This window comes from Dermacentor silvarum, chromosome 7 (genome assembly GCF_013339745.2).
Source record: "Dermacentor silvarum isolate Dsil-2018 chromosome 7, BIME_Dsil_1.4, whole genome shotgun sequence".
NCBI lineage: Eukaryota > Metazoa > Arthropoda > Arachnida > Ixodida > Ixodidae > Dermacentor > Dermacentor silvarum.
In genome coordinates, this window is record NC_051160.1 from 123139734 (window position 1) to 123161004 (window position 21271).

Sequence of the window (21271 nt, forward strand, 5' to 3'; positions counted from 1 at the left end):
TGTAGCAGAGTACGTGGCCTTTAGTCAGCACTGTGTAGGCCTCCCCAGTTCTCCTAACCTCACTAAGGGCAATAATATCCCAGGCAATGCCTGATAATTCTTCAAATAGTCCTGCTAAGCTAGCCTCACTCGAGAGGGTGCGCGTGTTGAACGTTGCCAGGTTCAGCTTCCATTGGCGGCCTGTCCGGACCCAGAGAATCTTAGCACCCTTTGCCGCGTAGCAGGTCTGACCGCCGCCTTGGTCAGGTGCTCCGCAGCCACTGGAGACTGAGGGCCATGGGTTAATCTTTGGAGTCATGAGGGAGGTAGTGGCCGAATACTGCACCAGGGAGGCCAATTCCTGTTCTGGTGAGCCAGTGACTTTGATGAAGCTTAGTGGGCCTTCCTAGTTTGGTTGCACCTGAACTGGTATAGTCCTACTAGCTCTCGGCAATATATTTTTTTTCTTGCCGGTGTCAGGCATCACACCACGCGTAAAATGTAGTGTACTGGAGCAGGATTCGACTTACGACCTATACACGCCTCCACTTGCGTGTATAGTTGTACCAAGCGTATAGCGTATAGCGTATAGTTGTACCATACCAAGCGTGTATAGTTGTACATAAATTTCGTCGTTTGTGTATATGGCAGTGCCTGCCTACTTGTGAGTCCAAGTTTTCACAAAAAATGCAGTATACGCATCGATTTGACACACTGCATCCTGATTTATTATTATTATTATTATTATTATTATTATTATTATTATTATTATTATTATTATTATTATTATTATTATTATTATTATGACTGTTAGGGACGGAGTGCTTGAAGCCTCCTTTACCTCCGCTGCGGGTCGGCTCGGTATTGCACTATCTCCGGGATCGGCTCATGTTCACCTTTTTTATTGTTGATGGAAGGACACGAAAAAAAATATGGAACCCTAGACACATTCAGCGCTCTCTCACCGCGAAATTAATGTGCTCGTGCTGATCAATATCAGATCGCCGTGCTACTGCGGGGCGCGATCAACACGCCGAACTATCCAGACGGCAAATTTTCGGCGATTCTGGCGTCAGCGACGTGACGACTCAATATAATCATCATCATCATCATCATCATCATCATCGCCTTTTTATGTCCACTGCAGGACGAAGGGCCTCTCCCTGCGATCTTCAGTTACCCCTGTCTTGCGCTAGCTGATTCCCACTTGCGCCTGCAAATTTCCCAACTTCATCGCTCCACCTAGTTTTCAGCCGTCCTCGACCACGCTACCCTTCTCTTGATACCCATTCTGTAACTCGAATAGTCCACCCATAGAGTTTCACACTATAAAACCTAGAGGGAAATGTGGCGCTGCTGCGCTGTGGTATACAAGGGAATGCCGGTATATTGTGTATTCGGATTGGCATCGTTCTTGGAGAGCCAGAACGCCTTGAAGACGCGCCTGGCTAGCACCGTTCCGTCTGTCACAATTATTCATTTCCTGCTAAAACAGGACGTTAAAAAGTGCTTTAGCTTTACTATTACACAAAAACGTGTTTTGTTTAAGTTTGAGGACTTACTATTGGGTGCACAATTATATGAAACGTAAAAAGTATCAGCTTGCCGCTAAAGTTGGAGGGCAGACGACAAGATTCTCGCTCGCTTTGGAACAGCTTGTCGTCTGTTCTTACTTTTCTTCGCTTGATGCTGCATTGTAGGTGAGTAAACTTTATTGAAAGATGTAATATGGGTGAATGGAAGCCTTTTAGGTAGATTTAATTTTAAGAGCGCGTTATTTGTGTAGCCATATCCATGTTTTAGACGAAGCCTCAGTACAACACAAGCCAACACAAGCCTCGCAGACACATATCCCGTCATTACCATGAGGGCACGGCAGCCCTTTAAGAAACTCACATAGACGGTGGCGCCAGTTTACCCTCTAGGTGTTGTAGTGAGTAACTCTATGGGTCCACCGGTTAGCCATCCTACGTATTACATGGCCTGCGCATCCCCATTTCTTTCTCTTAACGTCCATTACAATACCGGCTATCCGTGCAGTTTGTTCTCTTACTCACACCGGTCTCTTCCGCTCTCTTAACGTTAGGACTAGCATTTTCCGTTCCATCGCTCTTTGTGCGGTCCTTGTTCTCGAGCTTCTTTGTTAACCTTCAAGTTTCTGCCCCGTATGTTAGCACCGTTACAATCAAATGATTGTACACTTTTCTTTTCAACGACACTGGTAAGCTCCCAGACAGGATTTGGCAATGCCTGCCATATGCGCTCCAACCCAATGTTTTAGGTGCGAAGCACCTTATGCGGTCGGGCTATCGGCGTCTCCTGTCGTCGTCGTCACGGTAAATCAGTAGCAATCACGCGTTCTGCGCTCGGGCTGTCGGCGTCTCCTGTCATCGTCATGGTAAAGCAAGCAGGTCGTGCTCGCCCTCGGCACGCGCTCGTGCCACTGCTCCCGCGTTCTTCGTCGTTGTCGTCTTCTACAGCTGGCTGCGTTGCCGCTCATCATTCCAGCGTAGAATGTCCCTTCTCTTCTGTCCTGCTAATGGGGAGGCCGCCTTTACGGCCGTCGTTATGAGTCATTGCTTAAGGCAGTACGAGCACATTAGCGGTGCATCACTGCAGGCTTCGCACCTCCCCAAGCTTCACGTTAGTGGAGCTGCATTTTTCCGTAATTGCCAGGGACCTGTTAGGAATCGAATTGAAGAGGTCGCCACGTCGCAGCTGCCACGGCTTGCTGCGGATTTCCGGCACCTGCCGTCTTCTTTCTTCTATAAATTTAGTACACATGATTAGGGTCCGCTGTGAGTAATTGACTTAGATAAACGTACTCCTTTGCAAACTCTAGAGGCTGACTGGCTATCTTGAATTTTTTTTCCATTTGCCAGGCTATTGAACAGAATATGCCAGACTATAAATTGCTGTTGCGGGTTTCGTAACAGCTGTCGACGCTGAAGAGCGGAAATTCAAGCGCGCCTAGGCTGCGCGTGTTCGAAGATCCAAGGAGACTTTCAGCGCTCGTTAAACACACCCCAGCCACGCCGATGCTCGTGAAGCCCAAATGTATGATTGGTATCGTGCCCGCCAGGAGGAGCCGGACTTCGAGCCTAGTTTAGGGGCCCTAGCGAAAGAGAATCGCGTAGCACATATGCGTGGCTGCGGAGACTTCTACTAAAATATACAACGAGCGTCTCCTACGTTTCAGGATGCCCAGGGAAACCCCATGGGCGACATCGTAATTGCACGTGAAATACGGTACGATTAAGATAAAAATAATTTTAATATTAGACATGAAAAATAAACGAAAGTGACGTATAATGAGCATGTATTCATGCATCATTTGAGCAACCAAGTACGTTGACCCTGTCTTCTTTAGCGTCAACACTTCGTTGACAGTTTGCTTTCATTGCGATAAGAGTTGTATGAATATTACAGGCGCATTTCTGCCGTCGTCGTCAAAGTCGCCGTGAGGCTCCGTATAATATCCAACGGCTATAACGTCGTGCACCCTACGCTGTGTGTGCGAGTGAGAGCGAGTGAGGGTAGTCGACGATCCCGGCTCAGTTTTGCCCGCGCGAAAGGAAAAAAAAAACACCGCATATCCACGGGGTGAATGATGATGAGTGGGCGAAGCTCCGGAGGGAATCATCGGTAAACCGTGAATCTTCCGTGTAATTCGCTCAGTCTCGCCGCACTAAATCGAACGATTGACTTCCAGCAATGACACGCGCCATATGTGACGCCATTACTATTTTATAACAGCGCCCTTCATTATAATTGCACCATCTCCCGCTTAAGGGGACGCTAGCACAAACGCGTTAGAAGCGTGCAGTACTCTGTAGTAAGGGGGAGAGGCCACAGCGTCTTACGCAGCCGTTTACACATGGTGGAACGTGCACCGCGTTTGCCGACGCCATCACATGACTGCTGAGAGAGTATAACCCCCGTATTCATAAACGCTCCTCGACTTGAACTTGACTTGCCACCGCCTTCAACGCGTTTCTAACGCGCTGCCCAAGGCGGTGGCAAGTCAAGTTCAAGTCGAGGAGCGTTTATGAATACGGGGGTAAGGCGGAGAGGCCACAGCGTCTTACACCAGCTTCTTACACGGGCCGTAACGCGCTAGCACAAACGCGTTAGAAACGCGCAGTCTTTCGTTAATGTTGGGTATTTATTGTCATCGTGGTGCGTGTGTCCATGTGCGCTTCGTGGCGTAGTGGTTAGCGCCGCGCGTTCGGAAGCGAGCGGTCCCTGGTTCGATTCCGCGCTGCGGACACAACTTACGGAATTTTTTTTTCATAGAAGTAGATGTGGCTACCTACTACGACGATGACCACTACTATACTACTACTACTCCATACCTCAGAGGAGGGACAGACCCACACCCTAAGGAGCTTCGCCCCTAAAAAGCGGGCAGCAAGCGCGCCGTCTCCCGCCTCGCGCGAGGCACCCAACATTGCGAGGCATCAAGGGGAGGTAAGGGCGGCGTTCTACTCCGGCCTCAACTGGGTATGTGGCGGTTGCGCGCGGTCGCGGGGCCGTATATTGAGAGCTATCTGCATAGGGGGCAGAATCTAGGTGCGTTGGCGGCTCGTAAATTCGTGCGTGCTTTGTGCTGTCGGCGCTCAGTTTGCATTGAAGCGAAAGACAACAGGAAGGTCACTTCGGTCGCTGCTGCTGCCGCGTTTCCTCATGCCGGCTTTTTGACGGCAAGTTTCCGCGGTCAACGAGTGTGATGTGTTCATGTTTGCTGTGCGCGCTGATGCCATGCTCGTTAACTGAGTTAGCAAACGAATGATTGCAAGTCGATGCTGAAAATAAAATTACTATCCTTACTTCACATGGATCTCTGCTAATTTGCTATCGCAATCGATGCTTGGCCTTTCGGGCGAAACCGCGACTTCTTTTTGGAGGCGTCGTACGGGCACCCAATTGTGGTAGATCGAAAATAAAGTTTTATTGTTCTTTTAAAACCGTGGACTTTCTTTAATGCATTAGGGGATAGAAACAAGGCGCACAAGCTGCCGAATGTTTTTCTCGTTGCCTACAATAAACTTCCACTTGAAATTCAATACAGCCTGCTGGCTGTCAATGCCGCCTTACTGCCACTGCAATAACGCCATTTCAAGCCGGCTGGAATCTCTTCGAGCCTACCGAATTTTCAGCTCGACCTGAGCTACATTTACATGTCGACCGCTTCAACCCAAGCGTTAGTGTAGCGCAAAATACACTGGTTTTATCATGCTGCTCAGCGCAGTGTAATCAGATGGTTGCCTAGGTGCTAGTATACTTATATTAAACAACTAGAATGAAAGATGCCTGCACTTCTGAAGTGGGGTGGCGGAAGAACTGCATTATTGAAATTTCACAGAAAGGATTGAGGAAGTCGACCGCAAGCCACTTTCATGATGAATATTCTGACATTATTCTGAAGTGATCACTAATCCGACATCTTTGTTGCTGCAGTGAGCTATCAGGCACTTAAAAATACTACAGGACCGAGGCAACAAAATCTTTGTCGTCTATTTATGTCACCAGAAAACGACATAAAGTGATTCAGCCCAGTGTGAACTCCTGCTGAACAATCGTCACAGTCGTTTTCGTTTAGCTTGTCAGAACCTTTTCGGTTTTGGATGCTTGGAATTGCTGCATCTCGAAGTAAAATTTTAGAAAAACAAGTAGCTGCTCGAGACCTTCGAAAGTGGTACCACGAAATGCTAGTCTTGCTCACCCTAATTCCATCGTCGTCGATCGCCTCGAGAAGTCCTTTCGCGTAGAAGTACCCGAGGCCTCCGTAAAGCATGGCGTTAGTTCCATTCGGGTAGTACAGTGGCGGCGCCAGCGCTCCGATGGAGAGCGAGAGTTTATTCAACCCGTGCACGAATTCAATGTACGGCGGCGCCATGCTGTCTCTGATGCGCTGCTCCTCCACATCGGCCTCGGAGCCGAACAGGCCACGCTGGCTGCGGCGGGACTCGATCCAGAAATTGGCGAACCAAGCCCCCGTCTCGGGAAAGTGCGCGTAGATGTCACCGAGTGCTCTCGTGGTGAGGAAATTTCTCAGCCGGCCACAGCACGGCTTCTACGTTCTTCAGCTTGTCGGCAGCAAGTTCGGAGGTCGCATTATCCAGCCACGCTGAAGCCAAGGTCTTGTTGAGGGCCATCTGTCGGAGAACAAGATTTCACAAATTTCAGCTCAGTATTCAACTGAGTTGCATGTCCCATATGCAATGACTCCTTGTATTAAGGCACGCGCACACAGAGGGAGATGTTTCCAGCACAGGCTTGCGTTGTGGTTAAATTATTTGTGCATGAGCAAAAAACCTATCTTCATTGAAGACCACGTTTACTTCAGAGATAATTGGAAAGAAATAAAACCAAGAATAATAGGAACAAGTTTTAAAACATGTTTTTACATATTCTTTGCGCTGTGCGACTCGCTTCTAAACGAGGCGTTTTGACAAGCTTGTCACATTAACAGTAACTTATGTTTGGAAAGGTTGTTTGCTAGCAGGCTCAATGTTGTTGAGAGGCTATGTGTGCAGTTTTCTTTATAATTACTGATGTCAGGTTTAAAACTGATCCTTGGTAGTTAAGAGTATTTTCGCAGCAGTCAGTAAAGCGTAGTACCTGATTAGATTGAAATAATTGAAACACAAGGCAGATGGACCCTACTGAAATAAACAATGCAGAAACTACCTGCAGTTAAGACGCAAACAGTGGAAGAACAATTGAACCTGAGATCATCCGGATTACGAGGGGCCGAATAGGAAAGAAGGACGCCGACAATAAAACGACACAAGAAAGCAACCCAACCAAGGAACAAACTACCAGAAAGCCACCACCACCGCAATAGCAAAAGCCCAAAATTCCGCCTCTACCAGTTGATTACAAGGTCGTATACTGCACTCAAGTGGGCCTTGACCTTGCAAAGCGGAACAATGTCACCGTCGTGCATGTCATTGGAAGAGCCAGCGGTCTCTCGCAGCAAAACTTCGGCGACAAAGTGTGCGTACAAGTGCACATAATCTAGAACCTGATTATTGCAAGCACGGCCGACTGGGAAGACGCCAAGAAATTCGAAAATATCAGCAGAATAGAGCTTGGCAGCACTTTAGTCACCGTAAAAGGCAACACGAGAATCCTGGACGATCTATCCAGAAGTGTAATAAGCGGACTCTTGCCCGGCACGAGTGAAGAACTCAAGGCAAGTATTCGCGCACCAGCAAGGCATACAGTCATCCACGCCCGTATGCTCGGGCAGTTGACTACGGCCGTGATCTTTTCCAGAGTCTCGAATTTCGATGCCGACCCTACTGCAAGCCGGTACAGTACTGCAGGACTTGCGGCAACACGAGACACCGCCAGGATGTCTGCCGAAGACCACTGCCAGCCTTCTGCTATAAATGTCGCAAAACCGATCAACTACCTGACCATGAGTGCAAACTCGCGTGTAAGTTATGCGGAGAAGGGCATGAAACTGAAAGCAAAGATTTCAAGAAAAGACTGAAACCGAACCCACCGCCTTTCAACATAAGACAGCAACGCATGGGCAGGCTCGAAGCGAGAGACAGTCACTGGAGCTCCGGCGTCGAAGAATTCCCGGAATTAGGAAGCTCAACCACAAGCTTGAGCAGTAGTGCTGACAGCACCCGCAAACAAAATAGATCTAGATCTGTATCACAATCCCCCTCCCGATCACGCACACGTTCTCACTCGCCCAAACGCGTGAGCTACTCGGATGTCGCAAGCGGAACGAGTGGATCGAGAACCACGAGCAGCTCAAAGATGTCGTTAGCCGAAACTGCGGCCTTCCAGACTCTGGAAAATCGGGTGCAAATTCAAAACGGTGAACTACAAACTCAACAGGCCCTCATCGACAACCTGATCCAAAGTCAACAGATAGAGAAAGACAACATAAAGAGGCTTTTACAGATGTGCGAGGAGCAAAGGGAACTCATTGTCAAGCTGCATCAGAAATGTACAAAAGTCCAAGAGAAAATTGGGCAGCCGCGACCCTCCTTTCCCGGCGCTGATGTGGAATCCGTAGTTGACGCAAGATTCCACATCCTCCAAGAAACTCATGAAAAGCACCCACGCCACAATTGAGAAAGTTGTCCGGGCAGCAATAGCAAATTTCGCCGCAAATACGGCCAACAAGAATACTACGCTAGACAGCAAAGTCGATGGACTTGCAGCGCAGCAATACAATTTCATAGCCCACGTTAAGAAGGCCCAAGTAACAAAAGTGAACCTCAACATCTGACAAAGTGACATTCAGCCCGACAGAGAGCGGAGACGAGCAAACGGCCGAAATACCTCTCACTCAATTTTACCTCCCCGCGAGCGTCGGGAGGGAACGGAAACATCCTAAGATGGCGGCTCCTAATCACAGGATGACAAATGCGCTCTTGACTCTCCGCATATGGCAGTGGAGCTGTCGTTCTTACTGACCACGGCATGCTACCTTGCAAAAATTTGTAAATTAAGACCCACCCGACTTCCTAGCACCTCAAGAAACAAATACACAAAACGTCCGGCTACAAAGATACAACGCCCACGTATAAACAAAACGCACGGTAATGCTAACCAAGAAGAATCTCACCGTACAGGAATTGGAAACAGTCAACACGCCGTTCGAACACATCTTAAAAGAAGTCATATCCGTAAGGAAATCGCATTAGAGCCTCTTCGAGTGTGTCAGTCCTCCCAGCGACCCCCTTTCAGACTTCAACCACCTTGTCCGAGAAATTAAGAAACGCACCCATGGTCATAAACTCGTTATACTGGAGGAATTCAACGTCCCAGACACGGCCTGGGGATATCAGACCACACGGAGAAAGGAGCCCGAGTACACGACACGGGGTAAGTGCACAGACTCACCCTGTGGACGGACCTACTTTAAACCACGAGGATAGACAATAGTGACTTAAGAGACACAAACTTATATCTCACGTTCACCCTAAACGGGACCTAGGCAGAGTGGAGCCGACTTGCAGAAACGCTGGGCAGTGACGACTATATCCTCCAACTGACCGTGGCCCACAGTCGCAAGCCCTCCTGGATTGGAATGGCCCTGGTGACGGAGTGGAATATAGATAAAGGATATAAAGTCTGGCTGATAAAGTCCTCCACACGGCGAAATGCCACACCAAGAGAATAAAGCTGAATGAAGTCGTGCCAGCTGTCAACAGGCACCTCCTGCACCTCTGGGATGCGAAAAGATCTCTCCTCAAGAGATGGAATAAACAAGAATCTAAAGAAGTGAATCGCCCGCCTCACCGAGCAAGCTCAGGCATATGCGGAGAGGGTAGGAACGCAGAAATGCCACGTATTCTGCGACAAACTTCTGGGAACCCTAAGCACAAAGACGTGGCACCTCCAGAGCACCTTTCTCGACAATGGCCCTACAAAGACGCAGCGGCGACGGCACCTTTGTGGGCTCGTGCACAACCACGCCAGATCGGAAGAGAACCTCTCTCGAGAAGTTCAGAAGAAGCTGTGCGGCGACCCACCCGGTAATACGACTGCACACGGCAATGTATACTGTGAGAAACCAAGCCCCGATCTTGACCAACCCTTTACGTAGGCTGAACTCTCTGTAGCAGAAACACCAGCCCGGGCAAGGATTGTATCATTAACAAGTGAAAGTGATAGTTTATTTCTTTTCAACGTAAGGATGGTTCTAAGTTAAAAAGCAACAGCCTGACAAGGTTCTTGTCAGGCTCTCGAAGCCGGTATCTCTCCTTTCTCCCAACATGCATTGAAGTACTGGAGTAGGGCTGCGGTGGCCTGCTGCGGAAGGGTCCGGAGATGCATCTCGTTAGGGGAGTTGCAAGCCATAGAAGCGGCTTTAAAGAGCAAGATGCGATATGCGTGATGCAAGCACTCCTCACCAGTCTAACACGCCCTACCTCGCGCTGAGGAATGCGAAGGTAGAAAAACTCAACATTCTAATACGCAGAGGCATCACAATCGCCCTGAGGCTCACTTCATGGTTTCTACCATGAGACTTCTCAAGATGGGCGTGCACACCACCAGGCAAGAACTAGCTGAAACTCACAAAACCAGTCAGTTAGAACGACTGAAGCTCACGCTCAATGAAAGATCAGTGCTCCATCGGCTATGCTATGTCGAAACCTTTATAGCCGCCACGAACCGAAACGAAATAATTCTCCCGAACATCCGCGAATGCCCGTATGTAGTAGCAATCCCACACAACATGCACCCACGTATCATAAGGAAAGAAGACAAGCCCGAGTGGATACCCTATGGCGAAGACACAGGCAAGGTCCGGACGCCAGATACACCGATGCAGCCAAAGACCCGCCTAGGAACGCTTACGCCCTAAGCGTAGATTTCCAGGGCAGAGAACTAGCGTGTGCCACCGTCCGCACACAAAACCTTGATACTGCAGAAGAGGTGGCGATCGCCCTAGTAGCTACAACGTGCATGGACGCAACTGTCGTCTTTTGCAGTTCTCAAGCAGCTGTCAGAAACTTCGCGAAGGGTCGCGTGTCGACAGAAGCCCTAAAGATGTTGAAGCGCCGAAGCACTTTCATCTCGTAAACCTGGGTGTCATGGGTACCTGGGCACGATGGGCTTGAGCGGAACGAGGCGGCACAAGCTGCGGGCCGCAATCACGCCTGCCGGGCCAACTGTTCCTACTCTCGAGACGCCCGGCCTGCGTCAGTAGGGGCAGAGACCGTACCCATCACCTAATCAGGCGATCCTTAAAAATCGCAGGCTGGAACTGAGGGTGTACCCACCATCTCACCCAAGGTTAAACAAAGAAGAAAGCACCACACTCAGACGACTACAAATTCACACTTATAAGCACGGAATACTCATGCATAGAATCTACCCAACGCTACAAGGATATCTCTGCCAAATTTGCGGCATACCGGACGTCTTGGCGTACCTGATTCTTGATTGGCCATGACACCTAAACACAGCAGCATCGCTCTCACTGAAGGAGTGTAACGCCAGACAAGAGAGCCTAGACCTCATCAAAACGTGGGAGGTCAAACTCGCCTCCGAGGACCTGGAACAACGACTCCTCGTTGCCAGGGCCAAGAAGACAGTTAAGGCCAGAGGGTTCCTGGAATGGGGAGAGCTCCCACCTAGAGTATCCCACCCGGGACATTCTATCGAAAATAAAGTTTATTCCTCCTCGTGCTGTGAATGCAATATATACTCGTATAAGGGGCTTGTGGCTGCAAGTGCTCTGTTTTCACGTGCATCTAGTGCTGGAGGTCGCGCATCTCAAGTTCAGGAGACATGTTAAAGGGAGCCCCAGCAGCACCGTACACCCCCTCTATGTGTGCTCTTAATCATGCCAGCATTGTGACAGCGTGTGCTTGCGTTCTGGGGAGAACTGTTCATGTTTGCCTGTGCACTTAGGACACCATGGTTGCCACTATCTACTAAGCGAATGTTTGTCCTATTTTACACCACCAATAAAAAAAACTAGCGTAGCTTGCACTGGAGGCACAATGCTAAAGAGTCAGTGGAGGGGATGAGCACCTAGCTAGTCCTGGCTTTTGGGCTAGGCTAAGCACTACCAAGTCATCTCCAGCATTTTCCGTAATTTATTATTGATCCATTATCGATTAGCTATCGATGGGGTAATGATGACTGACTAACCTTAAGAAGTCCCCACCATGCTTAGCTAGACTTAGCGAGGCTCAGCTTCACTTGTTCACAGGGGTATGTGCCATTGCGCTTGGACCCTTTCTGCACTACCTCAAGGATCGGCCCCCATTTTTCGTGGATGACTAACGGAATAACGGCCGGCTAAACAGATCCGCTGTTAAAACGAACCTTATTTGATACCGATAGCAAGGTACTGCCCAACGGCACCAATCCTTGGCCTTTCGAGCGATACTGCTACCGCTTTATTTGCCAACATTATATAATCAAGTCCAATTTCGGAAACGATCAGTACTCGGGATAACACTTGTGCTCTTCCTTTTAAGTCCGACTTTGTCATATGGGGATGTCGATATTACTAGAGACATATCTAGAATATTGTTGTTGCTTGGCTCAAATACGAGCGAAACAAAGTGTTGATCAGTCTTCATTACTCTACAATGCATGTTTTCATGCTATAGTTAAACCTCAGAGCTGATTTTAGCTGTTTTTTATTTTTTAAAGTTTTTGTGGGGGCGAGGAGGGGCTGTCATCCAATCGATAATCTTTTCAGGACATTTTTAGCCTGTACTATTATTTCGGCGTATTTTTACTACAATTTTATTTCCTTTCCGCATTGTGCTCTTGCTACTGCAACCTAATGCTCAATTATGACATCTAAGTTCATTAGGGTACATATTCATATGGCACAGCCGCCACACTGTGGCGGCACTAAAGAGGAGGAAGACAACGTGTTCCCGCGTGATATACAACATTTGTCCGTAAAGCTTCGAGACTGATTTATTTTCTGCTCTAGAAATGATTCGCCAAAACAAATCTTGGTGCGTATGTGCAGCGCCATATATTCGGGCTAACCCGAGCTATTCATGCCAATTGCTGTGTCAGCCGCTAGATGCACTACATGTATAAAAATACGTTGTCACTAGTCGTCTGCGCATTTTACTGTGACTGAATGTGGAGAGATGGACGTCCAACTCGAACAGCGTGCAAACATAAAATTCTGTGTGAAGCTGTAGTATCGCCATCTTGACCGTCGTTAGCTTCCGTGTAAATAAACTGTAAATAGCCTTGGGCATCAATTACACGTAGCATTATTTGGTGGAGGTGGACGTTCCACGTACCCGCCATGGAGCTTCGAAGCGGTCGCAACGGCGACAATTCAACTTCGGCTCTTGCTGGCGGCTCTTCATCTGCGCACTCATCTACGCCCGTAGACGCGACCTACGTCACCGCCCCCCCCTTCCTCTTGGGATCCTGGTGTTTACAGCAGAGTCGGCAGTCCTGATGCTGACGACTTGCTCCACTTGTGCGAACGTGGCAGCACCAGTCGCAGGTGGGACCTGACTATTACTCATATGCTTGGAAATGTTCTTTTCTACCACGACGACGCTCGATGGGCATGATTACAGACTGAAGAAGAGGAGATCTGAAGCGATCTGGAGCTGGGATCTCGTTAAAGATAAGCTCCGCGACCTTTTTGGCAATCCGTTCGGTCCCCAACTCAATGCCAAGAGGGCCCTTGCCACACGACATAGACCAAGAGAAGACTGCATTTGTTACCCCTGACGGTCTTTATGTGTTCAAGGTGATGCCTTTTGGTCTCTGTAACGCGCCTGCCACCTTCGAAAGAATGATGGACTCTTTGCTTCAGGGGTTCAAGTGGTCTACCTATTTGCGCTATCTGGACGACATCATCGATTTCTCTCCCACATTTGAAACGCATCTCGATCATCATCTTTCAGCCATTCTTGACGTGTTCCACCTGGGCCAGTCTCCAGTCGAATTCTTCAAATTGTCACTTCGCTCGCCGCCAAATCACCGTCCTTGGACACCTCGTGGGTACCAGAGGCGTGCTACCTTATTCGGAGACAACTCGCGCCATTACGAACTTTTCTGTCCCGAAGTCTGCAAATGACGTGCCTAGTTTCGTAGGTCTGTGTGCCTATTTCCGGTGCTTTGGGAAATATTTGGTGATTATTGCACGTCCCCTTACCGACCTCTTCAAGAAAGACGTGCCGCTTTCTTGGTGTCCTGATCATGCGGCATCATTTTCTCATCTCACTACTCTCCTTACCACGCCTCCAATCCTGGCGCACTTTGACCCGTCTGCGTCAACGGAAGTTCGAACTGATGCCAGTGGTCACGGCATATGAGCAGTGTTAGTAGAATTACAGCGTGGACATGATCGCGCTATAGTGTATGCCAGCCGACTTCTATCACCCGCCAAGCACAATTATTCAACCACAGAGTGCGAGTTCCTCGCTCTTGTGTGGGCAGTTGCGAAGTTTCAGCCATACTTGTACGGACGCCCATTTTGGGTCATCACTGATTACCGCGCTCTCTGCTCGCTATCCTCGCTGAAGGACCCCACGGGACGACTCGATCGCTGGGCTTTATACCTGCAAGAACATACCTTCTCTGTGGAATATAATATGGTACGCTTGCAGCAGGATGCAGATTGTTTGTCCCGCTACCCAGTAGAAGCACCGGTAGATGCGGACGCCATCGCTTCCGTTTTCTCTGTGTCCCAGTTGCTCGAAATCGGCGACGAGCAATGCCGCGATCCCTCGTTACGAGCACTCATAGACCGGTTGGAGTCAACACCTCGTGACGCCTCGCTCCGCATGTTTCGTCTCAAGGAGGGGACATTATACCACCGCAATTTTTATTCCCACGGCCCTGACCTTCTGTTCGTCATTCCATCACACCTGCGTTCGACTGTCCTCCGCCAACTTCACGACGCTCCCTTGGCTGGGCATTTGAGCGTCTCGCGCACATACGATCGCGTATGCCGTCGCTTTTTTTGACCGGGTCTCGCCCACGCCGTACGGCGTTACGTTTTCGCTTGTGAGCCCTGTCGGCGCCGGAAGAAACCCTCCGTGCTTCCAGCTGAATGTCCTCAGCCGATCGAAGACCCTTTTTCAGCGTTCGTCTATACCTTCTTGGGCCGTTACCTCTCTCGGTCTCAGGAATTGAACGGGTCGCCGTCGCTACCGATTACGCTAAGCGGTACGTAATGACAACAGCCCTCTCGACAAGTTGCGCTACTGCCGTATCTGCCTTTATACCCTACGACATCATTTTAGTGCATCATTTTAACACCAATAACTAACTTACCGTGGCCGTAGCTTTCTTTCGGCAATCCTCAAGGACATCCCCCACTCCTGCTCGAGCAAGCACAAATTCAGCACGTCCTACCACCCACAGACCAACGGCCTCAAGGTGTGCCTCAACCAGACCATCACCGACATGCCTTCGAAGTACGTTGCGGCTGACCACAACGACTGGGAACTTCATTTACCATATGTGACATTCGCGTATAATTCATCGCGTCACGACACCGCCGGTTGTTCACCATTCTATGCCCTTTAGGCCGAGAACCTTGCGTTTCTCTTGGACATCTTGCTGTCCTTTCCCCCAAGTTCAGCCACTGAATGCGCCCGCGACGCAATCGCACGCACCGACCACGCGCGGCAGCTCGACCGCACCCGCCTCGAGGCCTCACAGGAGCATCAGAGACGCCTCTATGATTGTCACCATCGCCACGTGCACTTTTCTTCGGGCTATCCGGTGCTTCTCTCATCACCCATCCGCCGTGTGGGCCTTTCTGAAAAGCTGCTGTCGTGTTACACTGATCCATACTGTGTGGTCATCCTCGCCGACCCCACAGCGTCGTCGTTAACTGCAAGTGACATCGCTCACGTAGCGAGACTAAAGCCATACCACACACATTTTACCGCGATTTGTAGGTTAAGCAACGGGACGGTGCTTCTGCTACTGGGGGTGATGATACAGAACAGCCGCTACAGTGTGGCTAAACTGAAGAGCACGAAGACGACGTGGTCACGCTTGATATAGCGTCGCCATCTTGGCCTCCGTTGGCTTCCGTGTAAATAAATTGTAAATAGCCTTGGGAATCAGCTACAAGTAGCAATATTATAAACTAAATACTTAAGTACGTTGTATTTGACTTCTTCGATAAGGAGAGTCAATAAAGCGCAGGTGAAATGCGCTTTCATAAACACGTATAATGATGCGAACTGTGCGCAAACTTTCATGCTGGTCAATAAGTACATTTTAGGTGCGCTCGTTTCTCGGGGTAGCGTGACGATAACGCGAACCCACGTCAGACTACAGAGGTCACAACGAAGCCTCAGTTAGTTTTGACGTCGGGTATGCCTGATGTAATGCGAAGCTGTTTACTCACCTGCCGTATTTCGGCCAGGAAATCGTCGATGCGCCGGCGCTCATCATCAGCGAAGTGGGCTACGGAGGCCATCGCAGACACCATCAGCTTGTAGCTGTCTTCAACCTGTCTGGCGCAGAAGCGAGGCAGCTGTGCCAGCGCGTGGTGCTTGTTTCCGTGCAAGACTACAAGAACTTTGGCAGGGTCAGCCACTACAGCGCAAGCTTGCATAAACAACCACGACAGCTGCTTGAGAACGTATTCGTCGCCGTAAATGCCGATAAGCACGAATGTACCCTCGAGAATGGCGTCGTCGCTCAGAAGCACCAAGTCGTCCATCGTTACCGGCGGGTCGATTCGCAGCACGGAGTTCAGGCTGTGCATCAGTCGCTCGCCAATGGCGACCGACGAGTGTCTGTCGAGTTCTCGCAGCGAGAGGAGTTTTGGAGAGCGAGCATTCCACTTTGCTGCCGGGAGGAAGGTTTGGAAAACGATTTCCAGGAGCTCTTGGGTCGCGTTGATGTCCTGTGCACGTGGGCGAATTGTGGCGTTTTTGGCAAACATCTTGAAGAATGCTCGATAAACGGTGTCGAAGCGCTCTTTCGGTATCTGCCTAAACACTCGCCACCATAGAGCCAGCATATCATTAGGAGAAACGATGATGAGCCTTCGATTGTAGTGCCGAGTAACAGCGAGCACATTGAGCCTTAGCCAAAGGTGCACCCTCCAGTTGAAGGAAAGGTCGAACAGCGCCTCGAGCGGTTTAATAGATCCGTCCGGGTCTTCAGGCCACGCGATTCCATGAGCGTGCATGAAGTCTTTGATAACTGTAGCCCCAGAGCCAACCTGCGTCACGCAGCTATTAAACATGGCCGCCGCCTTGTTTGCCACTGGCAGCCGAGCTGCGCTTTTTGTCAGCGTGTCGGGAAGCCTGCTAAGCCAAGACATGACCATGTCCCAAATCATGCTGCGCGACAGTTCGGCGAACTCCTTTCTCGGCAACCACTGTCGGCACACGTAGGCACCGAAGTCTTCGCAAGCGTCGATAGTTTTGTCAAGCTGATTCTCAAGCAGTTGCCTGTGAAGAACCGCAAAAGCAGCTGAGTGAGTTTGATCAGCCATGCAACCGAACCTAATCACACAGTTTATTATCGCCATTCTTATAGCCAATAATAATGGGAAATCTCATTGCTAGCACCGTTTATAGAAATCTGTCAAGAATTAATTGCACACGAACTTCGGCGCCAAAAAACTGCATTACGGTTCGAAAAGAGAAAGAGCAGCTTCCTAAAAAAATGATGATCATTCATTATTCCGGATTTCTTTGCTGTATCCCTGAGCATTCCAGCATCATAATCAGTAACAAAACGAAGAAAAACAGAGTATCCGTTTCGTGTTTTATGTCAACAAGAATGAAGAAACAGAAGTCTTTAAATGTAAATCTGAATTTTTTCCCAACATATAGCAAAAGCATGAAGCAATTTGGCCCCCCTGCGGACACAAAGTGGCCATGGCGTTCTTGCTGCTGAGCTCTAGGTCGCTCAACCAAATAAGTAAATGAATAAATAAATAAATAAATAAATAAATAAATAAATAAGTTCAGTTCAGAGCGCACCAGAGTATGAGCACCAAGATAACTCCTCTAACGTTCCTAGGCATACGCGACTATTTAATGATCCACTTCACACTTGAGGCGCATGTTAGCATTAAGCAAAGCTCAAAAATTACAGTAGATTACAACAGAGCAGATGTTTCTTAAATAACTGCTGAGTTTGAGTCACTCAGTGGAAGCAACCTCGTCAACTTCTCACAGCGAACTGTAGATGAAAACTGGTTTCTGTATAAAAAAACTAAAAAAACTTCCGTCTTTGATTGAACGCTACGTGCCCAAACGAATGGTACCTCCTAATCGCCGTTCACCATGGTTTAACAATTTGCTAAAGCGCCTGCGCAACAAAAAAGAGCGGATGTTCCGCCGCGACAAAGTTACAAATCATCCTGATCACGGATCCCATTACCGCCACATTTCCGATGAATTTTGTTCGGCGTTAGCTAATGTCAAACAGACTTTTCTGAGCAATATTCTGCCATCGTTTCTGGTTTCAAACCCACAGAAGTTTTCGTCGGTTGTCACATGCACTGAAATGAATGGCCTGCAGTTAATGCTGTCTGATGTGCCTGTTGTGCCCCACGAGTGCTTTCATATCTTGAATGATACCTTCTCATTTTTTCAGCCATCGCTTGCAACAGCTGTGCCGCATCTTTTCTAACGGGGTGCGCGCTGGCAAACTGATCAGTAATGCAAAAATTTCGTCTTGTGGCCCTGACCTGAAAGATGCCAAAATGCTCTGAATTGTTTTCATTCATTAATTTATCAAAGATGTTTGACCACTCCTTCCAGCTTGCTGCCCTGCCCAAAGATTGGAGCGTGGGAAAGGCGGTTCCGGTGCAAAAATCAGGTGATATTCATTCCGGTAATAATTATCGACCAATTTCATTAACTTGCACTCTCAAGCAAAATGTTTGGAATGCTTATAATTTATTAACATCTCCATAGTTTTCTCGAGACCAACTCTTTCTTTAACAACGCACCGCATCGATTTACAAAATAATTCTGTGATACGCAACTGCTTTCTTTTACGAACGACTTGTTTAATATTGCGGACCCGAAATTCTACAGCGACTGGGTATTTTCATATTTCTCGCGAGCTTTCAATTCTGTTTCTCACGATTTACTTATTTTCAATCTGTCCCTGCCTAATATTGACTCAAAGGTATTTGCCTGGCTGAAGAATTTCCTCTCTAACAGGACCCAGTATGTAACCGCTAACGAACTTATATCCAGACCTTGTTCCGTAACTTCCGGTGTAACATCCGGTGTACCCCTGTTTTTTCTCATCTACAATAACGACCTTCCTGGTTGTATCTATAATTCAACCGTTAGGCTGTTCGCGGACGATTGTGACATCTATCGCAAAACAACTAACCCTAGTGATTCCCATAACCTGCAGGACGACCTGGATAGTGTATCCAATTGGTGCATCAATTGGCGAATGCAGCGTGGCACAACTACATGCACATATATGCGCGTCTCCTTTAGCTCTACGCATTCTGATATATTCACATACTCTATTAATGGTACTGCTTCTGGGTTGTTAACTCATATAAGTATACTGGCCTGTAAATCACTAACAACCTTTAACGGAACATGCATGTTGAATATGTCACTAACAATGCTAACCGAACGTTAGGCTATTTGAAACGAAACTTTGCATCAGCACCCACGTCAATAAAGCTTACTCTATATAAAACACTCCTCCGCCCGAAGTTAGAGGACGCTTGTGCGATATGGCACCCTGCTCATACCAATCTCGCCATTTCCCTTGAAAGCATTCAGAACCACGCCGCCAGTTTTATTCTCTCAAATTATTCACGGAATTCTAGCGTCACCTCCATGAAATGAACACTAGATCTGTCTGACCTCTCATTACGTCACAAGTACTCCCGTCTCTGTTTTTTTCATAGAATATATTACCTTAACCCTTCTCTTAAAGAAAATCTTTTCACCACACCCAGTTACATATCATCTCGTATCGACCATCCACACAAAATTGAAGCGCCATCGTGTCGGACACTAATTTGTACCATTCTGCCTTTTTGGCAAGAACCGCCAATGTATGGAACCGCCTTCCCGCCTCCACTGTCTCCATTTGTGACACCACTAACATCAAGATCGCCGTTCAAAGTGCCTCATTGTTTAGTTTTTTTTTTCATTCTTCGCCTGTACTGCAAATATTGCATATTTTCACAACTCCTTTATGTTGTGCCTACTAGGCCTTGAAAGTATGTATAATAAATAAATAAATAAATAAATAAATAAATAAATAAATAAATGGATAAGCATCATTCCAAGCCAGGGCCAGGATAACATAACACTATTGTAATATCCCTGTGGTCGAAATCTACCATTAGCTCTCCGTGACTGGTGAAAGCGCCAAAGGTCCAGCCCGACCTGACTTGCTGTTAGTAATCTGACGTCATTAACACAGCGACTTTGTAACTTTTGGCGAAATGTGAACATGTGTTATTCGGAAATCTTGGCCCGAGAATATGGGTGCCGTTCGAGCCATTTGGACCTATAACGGAGGGCTAACGGTGGATTTAGAATAAAATCACCTTGAAATGGCATTGCGTTATCCAGGTCCTGGTTGACCAAGGCATTTGGGTGATGGACAACACGACTTCAAATTTCAATGTCAATGGTTATATTTTCTATGCCCAGTAGCATAAGCGGAAGAATAGAATTTATAGAAAACACAATGGTATAAAAAAAACTTTAAAAGACAAAAATTTATCAAATTATGAGCCTATAAGTATAATCGACGTATTTCCTCAAGACCGTAAGTATACTAGAAATGGCCACGTGCACAAATGAGAAATTTGAAGCGTGTTGAATCTTTTGTTTCACTTTATCACCAATAACACAACTGTCGGATAATGGAAACTTGAACATTCCGTAGCGACATCACAAAGTGATACACTCGAGCGAGACGTAGAAAAGCTAGCTGGACAATAAATGCTGAGCAGTTAAGCGGAAAGAAACAACAAAACAAATGACTAGACTGCATCAGGACGACGTCATAGTGTCATAGTTGGATACGCGAAACATCTTGTGCGTGCTGCAGATGGTCATGAGCACTATGTTACGGAAATGAAGCTAACCATATGCGCAAGTTTCATATATTCAAGCATTAGGAAACTTTCATATGAGTGATATACGCAGCAGCTAATGGGTACCTTATGGCGTATTTTTGCAATCTTGATGACTCCATATTCACAGCAGGCCTGTCAGTTTGCTTTACAGGAGAAGCTTGGCGACTTTAGTGTGACCCGCCTACTGGCAGCGTCCGAGATTGTCCTTCGCCGCTAGAGCCCGCCGCTCTCGTAGGTGGTTGGGGCGTCTGCGCTTGCCTCAATCTACTGCACATGCACACTCTAGACAGACAGACATGATCAGTGACCGTCAAAGGGGTTGGCTATCTCTTTGTTTTGCTGCCTGGGTCTCTTCACGCCATTTGTAGACAATACGTGTCAATCGCAAGGGGTGAGGGGAGGGAGTACAGCCGAGCAAGCGTCAAATTTCTCTTGTAAGACCTACAATGGTAGCAGTGTTGCCAGGCTTGGCAATATATAGCCAAATTGGGCTACAGGAAAAAATTTTTGGCGTCGACATGGACGAGTTGGCTATGTGGCTATATTTGGGCTACTGGAAATCTGCGACTTGGCTTTGTTTGGACTATAAGTGGCGCCCTAATGCACGCTCCAGAGGTCACTTTGATCGGGTAGAAGCAAATATCGAAGGCTTTGTTTTAGATGGCTGAGCCGGCAGCGCGGTTGTGCATGTGTGCGTGCACGAAATGACCGCCCCTTCCCTTCCCTTCCCTCTCTGCGCGGTTGTAT

General features: G+C 48.1%; 1 protein-coding gene across 1 annotated transcript in view; it reads right to left on the minus strand.

Moving 5' to 3' along the window:
• LOC125946957 (neprilysin-2-like) overlaps positions 1–21271 on the minus strand; it is a 171566-nt gene that overhangs the window by 142216 nt on the left and 8079 nt on the right. Inside the window, exons 2-3 of the mRNA XM_049671178.1 lie at positions 15833–16889; positions 5705–6137 (exon numbers count right to left, since the gene is read on the minus strand). Of these exons, the coding sequence (XP_049527135.1) occupies positions 6003–6137; positions 15833–16889 (1192 nt within the window). The 3' untranslated portion in view covers positions 5705–6002. The remainder of the gene's footprint in view (positions 1–5704; positions 6138–15832; positions 16890–21271) is intronic.